The sequence below is a fragment of the Crotalus tigris genome, unplaced genomic scaffold (genome assembly GCF_016545835.1).
Source record: "Crotalus tigris isolate CLP2741 ecotype Arizona unplaced genomic scaffold, ASM1654583v1 scf7180000017774.6281472, whole genome shotgun sequence".
NCBI classification, from domain to species: domain Eukaryota; kingdom Metazoa; phylum Chordata; class Lepidosauria; order Squamata; family Viperidae; genus Crotalus; species Crotalus tigris.
In genome coordinates, this window is record NW_024096625.1 from 5,622,625 (window position 1) to 5,645,374 (window position 22,750).

Here is a 22,750-nt window from a genome sequence, read left to right on the forward strand (position 1 = left end):
TTTCCCAGGTGTCCAATGAAACTGGCTCACCAAAGTTCTGCGCCCATCTAATCATACAATCTTTAATTAGTTCCGTTTCTGAGTCCAATTCAACTAAAACCCCATAAATTCTCTTAATGTGGGTTTGTCTTTGATCCTTCAGTTGCTTAATAAGATTTTCATCTTCTCTAAGAAAACCCACCTTACAATCCATCTTCCATCTATCTAGTAGTTGCCTATATTGGAACCAAGAATAAGTAAAATTTTCTTGTGCTAATTCTTCCCGTGATTTTAATTGCCAGTTTTGTCCATCCCATTTAAGTAACTGTCTATAAGACACCATATCCATTTTAACCCCTCTTTTTATTCCTTCTATCGCATGCCAAGGTATAGCCCATAATGGTACTTTAAAATCACTTTTATAATATTTTCTCCAGATCCTAAGTAAAGAAATTCTTAAAATATGAGATTTAAAAGCCCAATCTATTTTTTTATTAAATATTAAATAGGCATGCCACCCATAAAGTAAATCCCATCCCTCTAGATAAAGTATCTCAGAGTTTGTCAAATTTACCCAGTCACTAATTAATGTTAAAACCACCGCATCATAATATAATTTCAAATTTGGTACCTTGAGTCCACCCCTCTCACGGAAGTCTTGCATAATTTTGAACTTAACCCTTGGTTTTTTCCCTGTCCAAATAAATTTATTGAGACCCTTCTGCCACTCATTTAAATTAATCTCGTTTTTCAAAATTGGTAACATTTGAAACAAAAAAAGAAACTTGGGTAGAATATTCATTTTTATCACTGCAATTCTTCCCATGAGGGATAATTGCAGCTTTTCCCAGTTTTTCAAGTCTTTCTGTACCCTGACCCACAACCTTGCATAATTATTTTTAAATAATTTTGCATTAGAAACAGACAGCATCACCCCCAAATATTTTACCTTATTAACAATCTCAAAACCCGTCGAGTTAACCAAAATCTGCTTCTCCTGACTCGACATATTTTTAGGTAAAATTTTAGTCTTATTTACATTAATCTTAAAACCCGAGACCAAACCATAATGGTGAATCAACTGTAATAAGTTTACTACAGAATAATCAGGTTGCGACAAAGTAACAACCAAGTCATCCGCAAAAGCTCTCAACTTATATTCTTTTTTATTAACATATATTCCTTTAATTTCCTGAGACTCTCGAATTTTAATCAATAATATTTCCAATGTTAAAACAAACAACAATGGCGATAAAGGACACCCCTGTCTAGTACCTTTCTCTATTGTGAAAAACCTCCGACAAACCTCCATTAACAATAAGTTGTGCTGTTTGTTTTTGATATATTACCTTAAGAGCTTGTAATATGTTTTCACCAAAATTCATTTCTTCCATTACTCTTAGCATAAAATGCCAATTCAGTTGGTCAAATGCTTTTTCAGCATCTAAAAATATGAGCCCTGCAGGAACTTGGTTGTTCTTATCTAAGTATTCTAATAAGTTAATAATTTGTCTAACATTGTTTTTCATATACCTTCCTGTTATAAACCCTGATTGATCTTTATGCACAAGATGATGCACCACCCTCATAAGCCTATTTACCAAAATTTTTACAAATATCTTATAATCCACGTTTAAAAGAGATATAGGCCTATAATTTTTTGGTAAAGTAAGATCTTGATCCTCCTTTGGAATCAATGATATAAAAGCACTACGCCATGAAGGAGGAATCTCTAAACCCTGTAAGATACCATTAAAAAGATCATTTAATGGTTGGATCATCTCCTCCATTAAGGCTTTATAATAAACAGCTGTTAACCCATCCGTACCCGGTGCTTTCCCTAATTTCAATTGTTGAATTGCTGAGGCAATTTCCTCCTTAGTAATTAAACCATTAATTTCATATTTCTGATCCTCAGTCAGTTTAGGAAAACTTGCCTCAGCTAAATATTTATTTATATCTAACAGTTGTACATTAGTAGATTTGTATAGGTTTTGATAATAATCCAAAAAAGATTTTTTAATTAATTCCTTCTGAGAAACTAGTTTACCCTTATAATTTATTTTCTCTATTATTCTCTGTCTCTGTTTCTTTCTTAATTGATAAGCCAACCATCTCCCCGGCTTATTAGCATTACAAAATGTATTTTGTTTCATAAATAATAAATTGGTTGCAGCTTGATCTGCTATCAACATATTAAATTGTGACCTTAATAACTTTACAGATTCTTTAGTACTTTCATCAGAAGGATTTAGAATCAAAGCCCTTTCTTTTAGTTTAATTTCATCTTCAAGTTCTCTACGTTTCTGAATCTGATTTCGCTTATAAAAATTATTCATTTTTATCAAAACACCGCGCATAAATGCTTTACCTGCATCCCATACCATTGACATTGAAGTCCCCTTGTACATATTCAAAGCAAAATAGTCCTTTAAACACTCCTTTAGTTTTTGAACATTCTTCTCTTGTCTAAACAAATTTTCATTAACTCTCCAGGATCTTCTTTCCTCTTTCTCTTGAATCAGCTCCATCCAAACTGGACTATGATCCGTCAGTGATCTAGGAAAAATCTTTACATTCTTTACTTTATTATACAAATCCGTGGTAATCAAGAAAAAGTCAATTCTTGAAAAAGATTGGTGTCTGTCAGAAAAAAAAGTAAAGTCTCTCTCCTCTTGATTACGTTCCCGCCAATAGTCCCTTAATTCCCAGTCTTCTTTCATATCAAAAAAGGCTTTAGGTAGCCTTGCTTGTTTAAGAAAAGGAGAGGAACCTTTCTTATCCCTTTGTGTGTCTAAGACACCATTCCAATCACCCATTAATACCACTGATCTATAATCAAGCAAAGTTATTTTTTGGTGTAACTGTTTATAAAATTGTTCCTGTTGTTGATTTGGAGCATAAAGTCCAACTATAAGTACTTTCTTACCATAAATACCAAGTTCAATCATCACATATCTCCCCTGGGGATCTGATTCTACCAGACAAGCTGGCAGGTTTTGTTTGACATATATAACAACTCCCCCTTTCTTCCCAGGTGCAGGAGATATAAAATGAGATCCCAAACGAGCATTAACTAAATATTTCTGATCTTTAAGTAGAATATGAGTTTCCTGTAAACAAATAACATCATTGGTATGTTGCTTCAAATAATAAAAGATTTTTTTCCGTTTCTGAGGAGAATTCAATCCATTAACATTCCAGGTCAAAAACTTTGCCATCTCCCTTGGCACGCAGCCTGGAGAAGACACCATCAAACTCTGACAGAGCTGCGTGTGTTGCATAACTCTTGGGTCTTGCTCCTCCCACCGGCGGTGATGCACTTCCAGGAGAATTCTCTTTGGGCTCTTTTTTACGTTGCTCTTTCTCTTTACGCTTATAGGCTGCACGAGTCATCCTCTGCTCTTTAGCCTCTGTTTGGCGTTGCTTTGCCACTTCTATCATCCCTGCGGAAACCAAATCTAGTGCCTCAGATTGCTGCTCAGGTTCCTTACCACTCAAAGATTTCCGACCAGATGAAGTTGAGCCTGCACTCAGGACCGAAGTATAGAAATCTCTAGCTTTGTCAACTGTGTTCAATCTGTAACGTGTCCCAGCATGGCTCAAAACGATACCCATCGGAATTTCCCATCTGAATGGCATCGATCTAGCTTTAAGCTCATTGGTTAAAAAAGCAAAGTCTTTCCTACTTCTTAAAATTTTAGATGGGATTTCCTTTAAAATGATGACATCTTGGGCGGCAATCTGAAATCTTTTATTGTAAAAAGCTTGTATAATCTCATTCCGCAGGGACTTCTTTGTAAAGTAAATCACCACATCTCTGGGCAAATTCTTCTGCTTAGCAATCCAGGAGTTGAGTCTATAAATTTTTTCCACTTTTCTCTGTAATTCTCCTTTATCCATATCCAAAGCCATCGCCAGATCACTAAGAACCACCTCCATCAAATCTTGATTCATATCTTCCTTGAGGCCTCTAATCCTCAGAGCATACTCCATCTGTCTGTACTGAAACATCAAAATATCTTCTTGTGAGGAGTCCACCTTCCTTTCCACGTCTTGAATTTTGTCATCTAAAGAGTCAACTTTGTCTTCCACTTCCTCAAGCCTTGCATCGAGCTTAACCACCACAGTAGCCAAACCTGAAACAGCTGCCAGTATATCTTGTCGTAATTCATTATTATTTTCTTGCAATTTAGACTTTATCCCCGTTATCTCTTCTTTGAGATCAGATTTAATTTCTGATTTAATCTGTGAAACAAATTGAGTCATTTCCTCTCTCATTTGAACTACAATCTCTCCCATTATGCCTCTAACCTCTTGTACTGAAAGTCCAGGTAGAGGAGGGGAGGGTGGTGGCTGAGCCGGTGGTGCATGTTTAGATTGTTGTTGTAGCTGTGCAGTGGAAGTTATAGGAGAAGAAATAACCTTGGGTATTGAGGAAGGCTGCTGCCTCTTTGAAGCCATTTTAAAAAGCACAATTGTCACTTCCCTTTCCCCTCCAGCCAAAAAGGGAGGAGGAAAAAAAGAAAAAAAAGAATTTTTAAAAAGAGACAAACTATAATCATTAAAAGTCCAAAATAAATCCCAAGAATAAGTAGTAAAAGAGCAAACAATTCAAAAGAAAAAATTCTAAGCCAAAAGCAAAAGCAAAAGCAAAAAACAGTCCTTAAAAAGGGAAAGTAAAACAAAAGAGAAAGGAAAAAAAAACTCCGACACTTTCAAAACGCCATCTTAAGTCCTTTCAGTAGTATAACAAAGAAAAGGAGGAAAAATAGTAAAAATCAAAAGATAAAAAAAATAAACACCTAAAATATAACAAAAAATCCTTTAAACTGCTCCGTCCGTTTAAAAATTACTCACCAAAATGCTGTAAACACGGAGATAGAAGCGGCGGTTTCTTTTGCTTCCTAGGAAGCAAAAACAGCTGGGAGGCGGAGATCAGCAAGAGCTCCGAGGGAACACTCCTTTCACCCCCTCTAGAAATAAATCCAGAGGGGGTTCAGGGGTTCTACCTCTACTCTTGCGTTCTCTATCCCTTCCCTTTGCCCGGGAAGGGATTTCCGAGCCGCGGGCCAGCTGATGCGCGCTGCGCTCCGCGGCTCTGACACTTCCCCAGCTGGACGGCTAAAAGCTAGCCGCCATCGCCGTCGCCTCCCACCGGAAGCTCCGTCTCTCACTGTTAAAATAAACCTATCATTAAAATTATAGACTGATTATTTCTTTGTCAGTGGGCAAACGTACAAAATCAGCAGGGGATCAAATAATTTTTTTCCCCTCACTGTAGGTTCTTTTAACCACAGCAACTTTCGGTCATGTTGACATTGGTATAAGTGACTATATTTTTTTTATGAATGATAAATATTAAAAATCTGGAATATGAACATGATGATGTTGAATGATGCTAATTGCTTTTTTCAATTTTAGTATAGTTGGATGAAAGAACTAGCTTGAAATGGATGGTATCAAAAATTTGATTATTAACTATTCTTTGTGTTACATGGTTACCCATTCAGATTTTCTGACAATGGTGGCGTAATTCATATGTGAAACTGTTGAGTATGCTTATGATATGTCCAGAGTCCATGAGAATGTTTATATAAGAAAATTTGCTACAATTTCATTCTGGAATGAATGAGTCCGATGTAGGTTTCAGCCTTTTTTTATTTTGCAGATTTTTTTTCACAATCATCAATGTTTCTGTCGTGTGAAAAACGGAATTCAGAGGAAAATTGGATATTTATGGGCACAGTGCTACAATAGGATGTATATATATTTATTTTTTTGCTTGCTTTGGAAATAGAGGAGGATTCCAAAGTATATAGAATATGTCTTTTTGCTTGAATGTGGGGAAACTGGATATGAATGCAGATAATAATAATAATAATAATCATCATCATCAAATAGAGAAAGTCATAGAAAATGATAAAATTAAACTGCTCTGGGACTTCAGAATTCAAACAGACAAGCACCTGCAACATAACACTCCAGACTTAACAATTGTCGATAAGAAAGACAAAAAAGTCTGGATAGTGGATGTGGCAGTGCCTGGAGACAGCAGAATAGAAGAGAAAGAACTGGAGAAGATAACAAAATACAAAGACCTACAAATAGAAATAGAAAGACTGTGGCAAAAGCAAGCAAGGGTAGTACCAATAGTGATAGGCTCCTTGGGTGCAATCCCAAAACAACTGGAGCACCACTTGAACACTATTGGCATTGACAAATTCGCTATTAGTCAATTGCAAAAGGCGGCCTTACTAGGAAATGCTTCCATCCTGCGACGATATCTGTAATACCATCAAACATCCACATCTGCCTATCCCAGGTCCTGGGTAAGGACTCGATAGGTAGACAAAATGCCAAATCCAATCTGAACATCTGGCTGACTGTGCGATGATCAATAATAATAATAATAATAATAATAATAATAATAGAAATAGAAAGACTGTGGCAAAAGCAAGCAAAGGGTAGTACCAATAGTAATAGGCTCCTTGGGTGCAATCCTAAAAAACAACTGGAGCACCACTTGAACACCATTGGCATTGACAAATTCGCTATTAGTCAATTGCAAAAGGCGGCCTTATTAGGAACTGCTTCCATCCTGCGACGATACCTGTAATACCATCAAACATCCACATCTGCCTCTCCCAGGTCCTGGGTAAGGACTCGATAGGTAGACAAAATGCCAAATCCAGTCTGAACATCTGGCTGACTGTGCGATGATCCATAATAATAATAATAATAATAATAATAATAATAATAATAATAATAATAATAATAATAATAATAATAATAATAATGTTGGAAGGGACCTTGGAGGTCATCTAGTCCAACCCCCTGCTCAGGCAGGAAACCCTATACCATTTTGAACAAATGGCTGTCCAGTCTCTTCTTAAAAACTTCCAATATTGGAGCATTCATCGCTTCTGGAGGCAGGTTGTTCCACTGTTTAATTGTTTTAACTGTCAGGAAGTTTCTCCTTAGTTCTAGGTTGCTTCTCTCCTTGATTAGTTTCCACCCATTCCTTCTTGTCCTGCCTTCAGCTACCTTTGAAAATAGCTTGACTCCCTCTTCTCTGTGGCAGCCCCTAAGATATTGGAACACTGCTATCATGTCCCCCCTTGTCCTTCTCTTCATTAAACTAACGTACCCAATTCCAGCAACCGTTCTTTATATGCTTTAGCCTCCAGTCCCCTAATCATCTTTGTTGCTCTTCTCTGAACTCTTTATAGAGTCTCAGCATCTTTTTTACATCGTGGTGACCAAAATTGGATGCAGTATTCCAAGTGTGGCCTTACCAAGGCATTGTAAAGTGGTATTAACACTTCACGTGATCTTGATTCTATGCCTCTGTTAATGCAGCCTAGCACTGTGTTGGCTTTTTTGGCAGCTGCAGCACACTGCTGGCTTATGTTTAAATGATTGTCTACTAGGACTTAGAGGTCCCTCTCACAATTACTACTATTGAGCAAGGTACCCCCTATGCTATATCTGTACATTTAGTTTTTCTTTCCTAAATGTAGAATCTTGCTTTTTTCACCATTGAATTTCATTTTGTTACATAGTGCCCAGTATTCAAGTCTGTCCAGATCCTTCTGTATCTTAAGCCTGTCTTCTGGAGTGTTGGCTATTCCTGCCAGCTTGGTGTCATCTGCAAATTTGATGAGTTCCTCATCTATCCCCTCCAAATCATTGATAAAGATGTTGAAGAGCATTGGGCCCAGAACAGAGCCCTGGGGCACCCTGCTACAAACTTCCCTCCATGTAGATGCGGTTCCATTAAAGACCACACACTGAGTATGGTCGGTCAGCCAGCTACGAATCCATCTGGTGATGGTGCTATCTACCCCACATTTTTCTATCTTGTCAAGTAGTAGGTTGTGATCTACTTTATCAAATGCCTTACTGAAGTCCAAGTAAATTATATCCACAGCATTCCTCTGATCCACTAATTTTGTCACTTGGTCAAAGAATGCAATAACATTTGTCTGGCATGATCTATTTTTGACAAACCCATGTTGGCTTTTAGTAATGACTTTGTTTGCCTCTAGGTGTTTTCTGATTCGTTGTTTGATTATCTTTTCCAGGATCTTCCCAGGTATTGAGGTCAGGCTGATAAGTCTGTAATTTCCTGGGTCCATTTTTTTCCCTTTTTTGTAGATGGGAACTACATCAGCTCTTTTCCAGCCCTCTGGTAGTTCCCCTGTGCTCCAGGATCTTTGAAAAATATAGTTCAATGGTTCTGAGATCACATCTGCCAGTTCCTTGAGAACCTTGGGGTGTAATCCATCTGGTCCTGGTGATTTGAACTCATCTAGGCTGGACAGGTGCTCACTTACCATTTTCTTGCCTATCTTAACTTGTGTTTCTATTCTGTTTTTTATGACACTATTTTTGATAGGTTGGTCTGTTTTTTCCCTTTGTGTAAAGACAGATTCAAAAAACGAGTTAAATAGTTCTGTTTTCTCCCTGTTGCTTGTCACCTTCTTGCCACTTTCACTCATTAATGGACCAATCATTTCCTTCACTTTTTTCTTGTTTTTTACATGTTGAAAGAAGCTTTTTTTGTTATTTTCGACTTTGGTTGCAAGCCTTAGTTCATTTTGAGCCTTGGCTTTCCTCACTTCATCTTAGGAGGCTCAGGCTATTTGCTAATATTCTGACTTAGTTATATGCCCCTCTTTCCACTTTCTATACTTGTCCTTTTTATGTTTCAATTTGTCAGAGAGTTCTTTATGCAGCCATGCTGGTTTCTTTTGAGGGCTATTATTTTTCCTCTTTGTTGGTATTGTGCTAGACTGGGATTTTATTATCTCATTTTTCAAAATTTTCCAAGCTTCTTGTTTTCCCCTTGAGGATTCTCATCCATGGAATCCTTCCCAAGCCCTCTCTAAGTTTATTGAAATTAGCTCTCTTGAAGTCCAGGACTCTAGTTTGACTGTGTTCTATTGCTTGTGCTTCCATAATGTTGAATTCCAATATTGCATGATCACTTCCTCCCAGGGTTCCTATGGCTTCAGTACCTTCTATCATTTCATCTCAGTGAGAATTAGATCCAAAATGGCTAATCTCCCAGTTCCCTTCTCTACTTTTTGGGAGACAAAGTTGTCTGCTAGGTTTGCCAGGAACCTGTTTGATCTTTCACTTGGTGCAGAGTTTGTCTCCCAGTTGATGTCAGTGTAGTTAAAGTCCCCCATTACTATTGTGATGTGCTTCCTACATACCTTAGTTAGCTGACTAGCAAAAAGTTCGTATATTTCCTCTGTTTGGTTGGGTGGTCTGTAGTATACACCTATGGCAATGTCATTTCTCCCCCCCCCCTTTTATATTGACCCAAATGCATTCAAGACAGTTTTCATCATTGTTGTGCTCTATTTCTGTAGAGATGTAGTTATTTCTTATATAGAGAGCAACTCCTCCTCCTCTTTTATTTGGTCTGTTTCTTTTAAATAATTTAAATCCCTCTAGCTGTGTATTCCATGTGTGGGTTTCATCCCACCATATTTCCGTAATGGCAACAATTTCACATCTGCCCTCATTAACCTGAATTTCTAGTTCACCCTGTTTGCTGTTCATACTCTGTGCATTGGTGTATAGACATTTGAGTTATTTATTTATTTATTTATTTATTTCTAAAATTCATATGCCGCCCAATCCCAAGGGACTCAGGGCGGCGTACAAAATTTAAAACAATAATATGACAATAAAACAATAAAATAAATACATTCATACAGCGTGTCTGATCATATCCCGCCCCCCCCCCGGGACATCAGCCCCAGGCCTGCCGGAACAGGAGAGTTTTAATGGCTTTCTTAAAGGCTGGCAGGGGGAGGAGTAGTTCGAATCTTGGGGGGAAGTTGATTCCACCAGGTCGGAGCCACCACAGAAAAGGCCCTTCCCCGAGGGCCCGCCAGCCGACATTGTCTGGCCGACGGGACCTGAAGGAGGCCCAATCAGTGGGACCTCACTGGTCTCTGGGAACTGTGCGGCAGTATGCGGTCCTGTAAGTAACCTGGTCCTTATGACTGGTCCTGTGTTTATTTTCTACATAGCCTGTGTGGTGGCTGAGTTTCCCTATTGTCTTACCACCTATTTGGTTAGTGCACTTCATGTGGCACTCGCTATTAGAGGCTTGATTTTGCTTGACAGCAAGGTTGGTATTCTTGTCCACACACATCTATGTTCCATGCACTGATAGCCCTATAATTTTTAGATTGCCGGGGACAGGGTTGTTCTGTATCAATTAACTCACTATTCCCGCTGTTTAGTTTAAATTTTCCTCCAGAAAACCTGTGAATTTATAGCTGAGTATATATGGGTATATATAAATGATAAATGATTTCTACTAATAGATATGAATGAAGAAGAATGGATTCATACATTGTATGCTCTGACATTTTCATTCGCTGTAGTATATGGTATAAATTCAATAATTTCATTTTCAAAATGGTAGGAGACAGAATCTCTTTGCTGGTAATTAATGTTATCTCTGTACTTTTTTACAAAGTTTGTACTGATAAACAAAAAGTAATTATACTACTAGTGATAATATATTATCATTAGTACCTTAGTAATATAATTACTTTTGGTTTATTGTATATAATGCTGTCTATGATAATGTCCTGAAAACCCCCATGAAGTAGCGTTAAATGTATTCAATTCTTTTTACCGGTATTTGAGTATACCACTGTTGCTGGCATATATAAAGTTTAAATGTATAATGTTTTGATTCTGTAAAAATAAGGAAATTTAACTGCTGATTCAAAACTTTTAGTTGCACTTAGAACAGTATCTTTACTATTAATGTAAAAGCTCTCTTGAAACTTTTATTGGGCTATATGCTTTCTTAGGCCAGAAGTTATTTTATCAAATGCATGAAGTTATTCTTTGTGTAGTAAATATATATCTAGAAGAGAAAACAAGTTTTCAGAAAGTCTAGAGATTCAAGAGGCAATTGCATTAAATGCTAGGTAGAAAACAATAAATACCAGTTTCTGAAGCAGTGAGTTTAATTAATAAGCTCTGAATAGGCAGAGCATTATCAATAATGCCACCCAAAAACCTAAAGAGCATTTTATTACAATATACTAATAATCTAATGCATTTAATTACTCTTTTAAATGCATGAACGGTCTCTGCAATGATTCTTATAGAACTAGATATATTGCTTTCAAAAACATTTTAAAGTAATAATTCCTAATTTTAAGAGATATATTTTGTAGCATTTTAATAGTATTTATTTCATAAATAAAGAAATGAAAACATATATTGCAGCTATTCTTTCTTTCATATTATTTCACACAAGATTACTGTCTTATGATTTTTAATGATGTCTTCCAAAGTAATAAAATACAATACATGACTCAAAGGGTGCACAGTAGTTAAATGCCTGAAGGTAAAGAATTAAGTTTTCACAATCACTCTGTGAGCGAGATGGGTATTATGTAAATTTGATTAAACAAATAATACATGTTTAGATTTTGCTACATATAAATTATGTATGTAATTATAGACATAACATAAATTTCCATCTTTGTTTATAATAAACATTATGGCATGATTTGGGAGCTTATGTTCTGCTTTGTGTTTGTTGGTGTACAGTTTATGAAATGCATATGAATAAGTTGATTATTTTCCTCATAGGAAATAGTTGACAAACAGGGGAATAGTAGGATCCTAAGCTTTACAATTCCATCTTTATCTAAACCTTCAGTATATCATGAAGTAAGTTTTAAAAGTATTCTTGTTTTATACAATGTTTATAGCTTTGTTCTAGTCTCCCTTAAAAGAATATAATCTGGCCTTTTGTCATCAAAATTAGTAGTGGGCATTCTTTGGCTGCATTTATATTTTCAGAAAAGAACCACAAAGTAAATTGGCCATATCACATAGGTCTTTTAAAATATGGGGACTTACACTATAATTTCCATTTCTAGTTGGGTGGGGAGACAAATTCTTTCTGGGGCTAGGTTCTGGAACTTCTGCTGCTAAACAATTCAGTTGTTCAGTGAGTCATCACTTGACTGCGCTGATTTTATGATTTCTTTTGCTGTGGTTAAGTGAATTCAGCTTCCCCCCACTTGTTTGAAGCCTCCTGAGAAAATCAGAAATGGCAATCATGTGATCTCAGGATGCTACAACGATTGTAAATGCATGCCAGTTTACAAAAACCTGAATGATGATCTTGTGACTGCAAGTTGTAGTTTTTTTGTTGTTATTTTTCCCTCTAAAAGTTTTCAGATTGCTTTTCAGTTGAATTGTACTGTTTGTATGTTATAGTGCATTCAATAAATATTCAGACCCCCTTCACTTTTGTCAATTTTGTTATGCTGCAGCTTAATCCTACAGTTGTTGAAATTCATTTTTTCTCATTAATCTACATTCAGTACCTCATAATGACAAACTGAAAACAGAAGTTTAAAAATGTTTATAAATTTATTAAAAAGAAAAAACTGAAATATTGCATTGGCATAAGTATTCAAACAGTACTTTGTTGAAACAACTTTGGCAGCAATTACAGCCTCAAGTCTTTTTGGGTATGACATGACAAGCTTTGCACACTGGATTGGGGGATTTTCTGCCATTCTTCCTTGCAAATCCTCTCAAGCTCAGTCAGGTTGGATGGCGACAATCAGTGGACAACTATTTTCAGGTCCCTCCAGAGATATTCAGTAGAGTTCAAGTGAGGGCTCTGGCTGGGCTACTCTAGGATATTCACAGAGTTGTTCCTAAGCCACTCCTGTGTTGACTTGGCTGTGTGCTTCATATTGTTGTCATGTTGAAAATTGAACAGGTGCTGAGCATTGTTTTCATTGAGGATATCCCTGTACTCTGCTCCATTCAGCTTTCCCTCAATCCTCACCAGACTCCCAGTCCCTGCTATTCAAAACAACCCTAGCATGATGCTGTCACCACCATACTTCACTGTTGGTATGATATTGGGCAGGTGATGAGCAGTGCCTGGTTTCCTCCAGACATAATATTTAGAACTGAAGCCAAACAGTTCAATCTTGGTTTCATTAGACCAGAGAATCTTCTTCCTCACAGTCTGAGAATCCTTCAAGTACTTTTTTTGCAAACTCCAAAGAGACTTTCATGTGTTTTGCATTGAGGAGAGGCTTCCATCTAGCCACTCTGACATAAAGCCCAAATCGGTGGTTGTCCTTCTGGAACTCTGTCCCATCTCCACACAGGATCTCTGGAGCTCAGACAGAGTGACCATCGGGTTCTTGGTCACCTCTTTTATTACAGCCTTCTCCCCTGATTGCTCAGTTTGACTGGGCAATCAGCTCTTGGAAGAGTCCTGGTTGTACCAAACTTCTTCCATTTGAGAATTATGGAAGCCACTGTATTCTTAGGAACCTTCAGTGCAACAGAAATTTTATTGTAGCCTTCCCCAGATCTATGCCTTGCAATAATCCTGTCTCGTGAGTTCTGCAGGCATTTCCTTAGACCTCATGGCTTTTGCTTTGCTACAGTATGCATTGTCACCTTCTATAGAGAGGTGTATCTTCACAAATCCTATCCAATCAATTTAATTTACTACAGGTCAATTCCAATCAATATGTAGAAACATGTCAACAATGATCAAGAGAAATAGGCACCTGAGCTAAATTTCAAGTGCTGTTTCAAAGAGTCTGAATACTTATGCCAATGTAATATTTCAGTTTTTTTCTTTTTAATAAATTTACAGAATTTATAAAATTCTGTCTCCACTTTGCCATTATAGGGTACTGAGTGTAGATTAATGAGAAAAAAAATGAATTTCAACAACTATAGGATCAGGCTGCAGTATAACAAAATTGACAAAAATGAATGGGGTCTGAATACTTTCTGAATGTATTGTATATTAAAGATGGAAAAAAAATTGAATGATTTATCTTGATCTGATTTTTTTACATTTCAAAACCCAGGCATTTTAATAGAGATGTGTAGACTTTTTATATCCACTGTATTCATTGAAATTAAATATACATTGATAATTTATTACTTACAAAGATTTTAAAAATCTATATCCATATTACTTCCCAGAAAGATATTTGTATTGTGTGGACAAATATACTCAATTGAGGAATATTTATTTAATATAGTTAAAAAGTAGTATAGATTTGAATAAATCTTTGAAGATATTTGAAAGCTGTTTGTTGTAGTATTTAGTTTTCTCCACTGATATTTTCACACTTTGAAATATCATCAGTTAAAATAAAGATATGGGATGAGACAATGACTGGCCAAAATTTATTGATGTTATAAACTGCTTACTGTTTTCTTTTTCTTTTTTTAAAAATTACTAATGCCTTCTTAAGTGATATATTGAAAAAAACTATTTTGTTTAGCCTTCCAGTATTGGTTCAATGGCTCTTACTGAGGGTGCTTTATCTCAACACGGTTTATCCAAGGTTGTATATAGTGGACCTCATATGCAGAGAGAAATGTTGACAGCTCAAAACAGGTAAAATGCATGATATTGTTTTCAACTATAAAGATTAAAGAAATAATCTGGGCATTTCCAAATTATTATTTTCTCATAAATTAATATTTAACAAATGCAGTTTTTAAAAAACATGGCTTATATATATATTGTTGATACGATCAGTGAACAGGAAATGGTTTTTTGCATGATTAATGACACTCTTTTGACTTAATCATAATCCTTTTTTTTATAGATTTGAAGTATTGACATTTCTTTTGCTGCGATACAATGCTGCCTTAAGCTATATGCCTGCGGTTTCTCTTCAGTCTTTATGTCAAATCTGTTCAAGGTAATTTTTTTTGAAGAGATTGATAATAATAAACTTAAGGTTGTAATTATATAAGAATACATTTCACTAAAAACAAAAACCTGTATAGGAGAGAACAAAAAGGTAATTTTGACATAACTGCAGCTTATCAAATCCCTGTTAAATAGAACATGTGAGAATTCAGACCTTCCCAGAGGCATAAGCTCTTTATAGCCATATTGTGATTCAGTTTCATTTATTAACCATTATGTGCTATTGTATTAATAAAATGTATTAATATATTGCTTTATGAAAAGAATTAATATTCATTGATCCAGGTTGTAATTTTTGTAACTCACTGGAAGACTTTTGCTTTGGCTTCAGTACTGTTGTTTTTGACAATGGAATAGGATCGTGATAGTAAACCTATGGCATGTGTGCCACAGATTGCACACAGAGCCCTCTCTGTGGGCACGTGCGCTGTCGCCCCAGTCCTAGGCCTTCAGCTGGGTTTTATAAAACCTTTTCGCGTTAGGCCTCCGCTGTCATGTGCAAAAAAAAAAAAGGTTCAATCAATCAATTTCAACTTTTCACTGGAAAAAAAAAGATCTTGCAAAGTTGGAATTGATTGAACTTTTTAGTCCCACCTAATCTTCTGTTAGCACTGCAGCCACACCTACCCAATGGGTCGTGCCCACCTGGCACCCAACTATACAGACGTGGGGTTTGGGTTGCAGTTTGGGCACTCGGTCTCTAAAAGGTTTGCTGTCACTGGAATAGGGCATTGTTTCTCTCCCTCCCTCCCTCCCTCCCTCTCATGCTGGTTTGAATCAAAAGATCCATATGCAAGGAGAAACAAAATAGCTCATTGAATAAGGAAAGTACAACACAGAATGAGTACACTTCACCGGGCTATATAACAATTATGCAAAATATTGTATAAGAAATGGTAGAATTTCTATATATTTTGAAAGCTCATGTTAATCACACTCAGCCCTGAAAGCAAAAAAGATGAAATGTATTTACTGAACTTCCTACATACATTAGTAATATTATTAATTAACACAGCAACAGTTGATTGTTCAATTCATAAATTAAATTTCCAATGTCAATGTTTAGAAGCTGCATTGTATATTATTCTTAGTAGTTCATACCTAGGACTTCTCTGTAAGAACCTCCCCTAAACAAGAAGAAAAAAACAATAATCTTTTATAATTGATTTCTTCATGTTTGAAAGAATGAAACTATTTGAGGTGCATGATTAATTCAAGTCACTATATAATTGTGATGGGACCATATTTTAAGACATCTTAAGAACTGTCTGCCTGCCTGTCTGCCTGTCTATTTAATCTGTTCCTCCAGCAGTCGCAGAAAGGGAAGGTTGGAGATTGGTCAAAAGTTATTGAAAACTATTGGGTGCACTGCAGCCTTTTTTGAAGGCTGGGGGCACAATCTCTTTATCAAAGAGGTTGACACTACAATAAGGACCTAGTTGTGGATCACCTCCCTTTCACGGTCTGGAGGAACCCAGAAGGAGTAAACAGATAACTAAATTAATACACAAAGAGTCTTGTCTACTTCCTCAAGTCAGCAGGTAAAACACATTACCAGATCACGTTACCAGATCATGCCCCAGGTACTCAGCCTGCCTGCTCAATCAGAGTCCAAGATTCAGGAAAAGGAAAGAGGAAGAGATTTCAAAAGAGTACTGTAAACTGTGTAGTATACCTGCAGCTCCAAGTCCCAGGCTTCTTCACCATTATATTGCATTCAGTGTGTGGAAGAGCAAACAACTTACTCTCCTGCAATCCCTTTCTCTCTAATGTCTCTGCTCTAAGAGAAGGTGATAAATTGGCAATAAAGTTATTTTTGCAGCACTTTTGTAACTTTGGTCACTGAACAAATATTCAGAAAGTAAGGACAACCTGTTGTGACCAAAAAATAGTTTACTTAATGGTTTGGATCATCTTGAAAGACAGTGAGATCATCAGGGGTTACCTAACTGAGAGATTCTAATGTTTTGGAAGTGCAGTATTGGGCAATCTACTAATTTTATTTTGGGGGTAGGGGAATATATACTATATGTAAAGCTTTTTATTTTTTAAACTTTACCACTAATATTTAAAAGATCCTATGTTACGCTCCTAAACAGTATGTGCACTTTGCTGACCCACCTATTTGGCCTACAGAAGAATTACTTGTTTCTTGATTGTTTTGGGAATAGTTCTTTTTCACTTTTAAATCCATAATATTTTAAGGTTGTATTGGACAGTATAATACAGCAATTTTAAAATAGTAATGTTGATTTTAATATTTGTATTTCTTTTAGAATCTGTGTTTGTGGATACCCTCGCCAGCAAATAAGAAAATATAGAGGCATAAACAGCAGAATTCCAGTCTCCTCTGAATTCATGGTGCAAATGTTAACAGGGATTTATTATGCTTTGTAAGTTCAAATATATCTTGTATATACATGTATAGTGATTTTTAGAGCAGATTGTATATAATACAAAATGGAATGGTTATTTACATGATAGCAGAGGCAGAATTCAGAGCTTTCACAACTGACATTCTAAAGGTAAGAATTTTTCAGCATTCTTGCTATTGTTTTTATAAACTGTCCAGTGACTTCTTGAATGACAGTTGATTTTGGCCCCACAAAATGAAAAAAAAAATCTGCTTATCATTTCTGTTAAGTAAAACCAAAGCAGACAAGTAGTTTCATGAGGAAAACTGCAAAATCTATACTAATCTTGATTAGTACAATCAGATGCTTAAAAAATATTCTTTAGTATCTGAAAAATTATCCTTCCTTTCCCAAAATGCTGGTTTCACATGGGGCAGTGGTAGCAATGGAGATGGCAGAGCTAGTTGTTAAACATTTATCAGCAAACCACAATAGATACATGAAGTGATTAAATATCCTATGCCCACAAGCTGGTGATTATGAAATTATTACAGATAGTTCTTATTTAACAACCATTGACCATTTACAGTTATGGTGGTGCTAAAAGAATCCCTGAAGTAATGGCCCCCATTAGTTGAATGATTGGCAGCTTGCTTATATTTATGACCATAGTGGTGCTCAACACCTACCTACCTCCCAGTTCTTAGCCAGGATTAATTGTATCTAAATTAATATTGTGTGAAAGGAAAAGTTAAATATTAAATGTTAAAAACATATATGCTAAATATGCCAAATCTTGAATTTAATGTAATCCTATGGAATTTGTGATGTTCCTAAGTGTCCAAATTTCTCTTGTAGGTAGCATTCTGTTTGAAAATAATCTAATCTAAGCTTTTAATTAGTAATTTTAGTGAAATCCTGATGGTTAACATGTTACTATTTTCCAGGACTATTGGGAAACTATATTGAAAGGCAAATTTTCATTCTGGTACAAAAATAGTCATGACAAAAACATTCTGATTTAGATACAGCAAATATTTGTATCTTAACATTAGCAGACCCTTATAACTGCTTTCTAGTAGTGATGTAGAGGAGATATTAATTTTTTCCCGTGCACAAATTTTATCAATGTAGTCTGATCACTAATGCTTCTATAGAGAATATATATATCTGTCTGCCTATCTGTGTATGTGTGTGTGTGTATGTGTGTGTGTGTGTGTGTAGATGTAGAGAAAGAGTTAGTATAATATCCATATATAACAAGTCATTTAGTAGTTTCATACTAACTGATTGAAAACGTTAGAGATTTCAGTTACATCAATGCTTTGTCCCATCTCATTTGACACTTGGTACTGTATACTGTAGGTACAAGAAAGATTAATCTTTCTGGAAGGTTTTAGGACTTACTCTGTTTGGCATGTGGCTTGAAAAAGAGTAACTTATAAGTCCATTCATTGAATTCATGACCACCTTGAAATACAGACCAAGAGTGAATGTTGAATGGGTGGAACTTCATTATGCATGGTGCAATACATTTTCAGGCTTTCTTCTGGTTTCAGTAGAGTTGCAGCATTTTTTTCTTTTTTTCCTGTATTATTATACTTATGACTTGCACTACTGCTCTTTGCTAATAATCTCAGGAAATAAAGCTACTGAATTTCAGTAGTATGGTTAGGGAGGCTCTTGGACATTAAAAAAGTAGGGTATGGAGCAACAAATCACTGAGATCTGACTTGTTTATAAAAAGTACTATGAAACATCATATCCTTGTTCTATCATACTGAACCATTTTGAATTCATGGTGGATATGAATGTTATAACAAAAGATATAAAGAATCAATTGCCGATCTGATTTTCCAAAATATTATAACAGTTGCAATATATATTTCTTACCTAACATTACAGAAGGGAACAAAATAAGATGACCTAGACATAGTCAAATGAATAGAAGTAAAGTATATTCCATAATCATTGAAATATTTCTTAATATTATTAATTTTTCTTGAATATATAATTTTTGAATTTTTAATATTATAAACCATTTACTAAATATCTGTTCATGACTAATATGCATGGTATGATAATGAAAGAATAATCATACTATATAATAGCATGCGGTCAGTTTTCATTTTTTTGGCTTAACATTCTAGTTATAATGGAGAATGGGATCTGGCTCGCAAAGCAATGGATGATGTTTTATACAGAGCACAATTGGAGTTATATCCAGAACCTCTATTGGTAGGTGTTTTATGTCAAATTTATTCTTTACAATCAGGTTTTTAAATTTATTTTGAAAATGTTTGTATTTTTAACTTACATAATTGAAGTAACTTAACAGAAACATAAAATGTTTAAGTGATCATCATCATCATCCCATCACATCATCAAATTTTTATTTGGTCACAGTACCAGTTATAATGCTTAAAATAATTTAAAACAAAGTAAACTTTCTGAAAATCATGTTCTCATGGACTGCGCAGTTGTCCTAACATTCTATAACAAGAAACAAAAACAGATTATTGATACGTTGAATTATTTTTGTAATAAATAAAGTATTTATGTAGTGGAAAAAATACAAGAACTAAATTGATATTCTAAGATTGTGGAGTTTTGTAATAGATGTCACTACCAGATTATCTGTTTCTTGATTTGTTTTATCACCACCAGATAATTTAATTAATCACAATGTGTAAAGTACTTTTCCTAAAGATTTCACTGGACAGGTAAAATTGATTATATGGTTTGAAAATTGACTTCATTGCATTGAAAATTGATTAGAACATTTTGTTGATAAGTTAAATAGTAAAGCAAGTTTCTAAATGCCAGGGCACTGTTGGTAGGAATTATTTTTCACATAATTTCTCCAAATATTAATGAAATAAAAATTTGTTGGATTGCAAAACTAATAAACTTTTTTAGTTCTTTAAGGAGGAAAGATCAACTATCTTACTCATAAACATCCTTCTCCGATAATCAGCCATGTCTTAGTAGAGAAGTGGAACATCCACATAGATCATGCTCAGCATTTTTTGAAGATGTACTCTTCGCTTAGTTTCTAAGATATAAAAGTTAATATTTGTCTTATTTAGATTTTTAAAATTCTGTCTTTATTATTTTTATAAAAAACTCAAGAAGGCAAACATACCTAATACTCTTTCCTTCTACTATTTTCTCCATAACACCTTAGTGAGATGGATTGAGTTGAAAGAGAGTCACTGGCCCAGTTACCCACCTTTTCACTTTTACATTGAGACTAAAATTCACAGTCTCCTGGTTCTAGCCTGGTGTGCCTTAACAATCAGACAAAACTGGCTTTCAGTTAGAGCAATAGAATTCTCAATAGAATAGGCCTGGAAAGATGCCAGGAAGTAACTGTCTTAAATATCAGAGTTATTTAAGGTCAATATGAAGTGATAAGTTACACTTTTGGCTTCTGTCTTCATAGATATTGATAAGATGTTATGATACCCAGTGGGGTTTAGGTATTATAATTCCCCCCTTTTTTATTATAAATTTTTAAAATTTTACAATAAAAACCCCTTCCCCAATCCCTCCCAACCCACCCCAAAACCCTCCCCCATTCTTCCCAGAGCTGAATACAGGGTTAACTAGAACTTAAAAGAAAAAAACCTTTTAAACCCAAAAAAACCTTAAACAAATATAATTACATTCAGTAAACTAATTATTAAATACTTTAATTCCATTATGTATAAAAGACAGAAAGAGAAAAAAAAAGAAAATTAAAAAATTAAAAAATATTAATAATAATAAAAAACACAAAAAATCTTAAACTTTAAATATAAATTATTCAAAAGCTAAATGATATTTTCTTATATCATATATTGTATAAAATTTATCCATCTTTTCCACACCAAGAGATACTTCTCTTGCGATTGATCTTTCAAGAAAGCCGAAATTTTTGCCATTTCAGCTAAGTAAGAAACTTTAAAAAACCATTCTTGATAGTAGACAAAGATTCCTTCTTCCAATATTGCCCTATTAACAACCTTGCCGCTGTAATTAAATTTAACATTAAAATAATCTCCTTGTCATCACAATCAAAAACAATACCCAACAAAAACAGTTGTGGGGTAAATTTTATCCTTCTTTTAAAAATTCTTTGAATATTCCACCATATCTTAATCCAAAAGGCTTTTACACTTTTACATGACCACCAGATATGATAATACGTTGCGTCCAAGCAACCACATCTCCAACATTTAGGCTGCAAATTTGAATACATACGAGACATTTTTTGTGGATCAACGTGCCATCTATAAAACATTTTATAGAAATTTTCCCGTAAATTTTGCGCTTGTGTAAATTTAACATTCCTCACCCAAATAGTCTCCCATGTATCTAATAGAATCGGTTCATCAAAATTTTGAGCCCATTTAACCATACAATCTTTAACTAATTCTGCTTCTGAATCCAATTCCACTAATACACCATAAATTCTTTTTATGTGGGTTCGGCTTTGATCTCTAATTTGTTTTAACAAGTTCTCATCCTCTCTAAGCAAACCCACTTTATAATCTATCTTCCACCTTTCCAATAATTGTCTGTACTGAAACCATGACTAATTAATATTTTCTTGTGCTAATTCATCTATGGATTTTAATTGCCAATTTTTACCATCCCACTTAAGTAATTGTATATAAGAAATCTTATCCATCTTAACTCCTTTCCTTATTCCTTCTATTGCATGCCATGGAATAGCCCATAATGGAATTCTTGAATCAATTCTATAATATTTCTTCCAAACACGAAGTAAAGAAGTTCTTAAAATATGATACTTAAAAACCCTATCAACTTTTTTATTATAAATTAAATAGGCATGCCATCCAAATAATAAATCCCACCCCTCCAAAAGGAGTATATCTACATTTGTTAAATTAACCCAATCACTAATTAATGTTAAAACCACAGCATCATAATACAATTTCAAATTCGGTACCTTGAGTCCACCTCTCTCTCGTATATCTTGTATAATTTTAAGTTTCACTCTTGGTTTTTTCCCTGCCCAAACAAATTTATTGATACCTTTCTGCCATTCATCTAGATTTGCTTCTTTCTTTAAAATAGGTATCATTTGAAATAGAAAAAGAAACTTTGGCAAGATATTCATTTTAATCGCTGCTATTCTCCCCAGTAGAGACAATTGCAACTTTTTCCAATTCTCTAAATCCTTTTGTATTTTAGACCACAGCCTTTCATAATTATTTTTATACAGTTTTGCATTGGAAGCAGATAAGATAACCCTCAGATATTTTACCTTATCAACAACCTCGAAACCTGTCAGTCTAACTAAAATCTCCTTATCCGAGTTAGTCATGTTTTTTGACAATATTTTAGTCTTATTTTTTTCTCCATTTTATGACCTTTTTGTCACAATTGTTAAGCAACTAATTGTAGTTATTAAGTGAATCATGCAGTCTTAGAATGAACCTGGCATCCCCCATTGACATTGCTTTCTAGAAGTTGATTGGAAAGGTCAAAAATGGTGATCACATGACCCCGGGACAGTGCAACTGTCATAAATACATGCCAGCTGCCAAGTTGTAAGTGTGAGAACTAGTCATAAGTTACTTTTTTCAGTGCTGTTGTAACTTTGAATGGTTACTAAACAAATAGTTGTAAGTTC

General features: G+C 35.0%; 1 protein-coding gene across 9 annotated transcripts in view; it reads left to right on the forward strand.

Moving 5' to 3' along the window:
* Positions 1-22,750, forward strand: part of FAM126A (family with sequence similarity 126 member A) — a 57,715-nt gene that overhangs the window by 18,120 nt on the left and 16,845 nt on the right. For all 9 annotated transcript variants that reach the window (XR_005556502.1, XR_005556503.1, XM_039342119.1 and 6 more), the window contains 5 exons: positions 11,623-11,703; positions 14,316-14,431; positions 14,646-14,741; positions 17,029-17,145; positions 19,257-19,344. Coding sequence is in view for 7 of the 9 variants with exons in the window: in XM_039342119.1 (XP_039198053.1) it covers positions 11,623-11,703; positions 14,316-14,431; positions 14,646-14,741; positions 17,029-17,145; positions 19,257-19,344 (498 nt within the window). In the remaining 2 variants the exon portion in view is untranslated. The remainder of the gene's footprint in view (positions 1-11,622; positions 11,704-14,315; positions 14,432-14,645; positions 14,742-17,028; positions 17,146-19,256; positions 19,345-22,750) is intronic.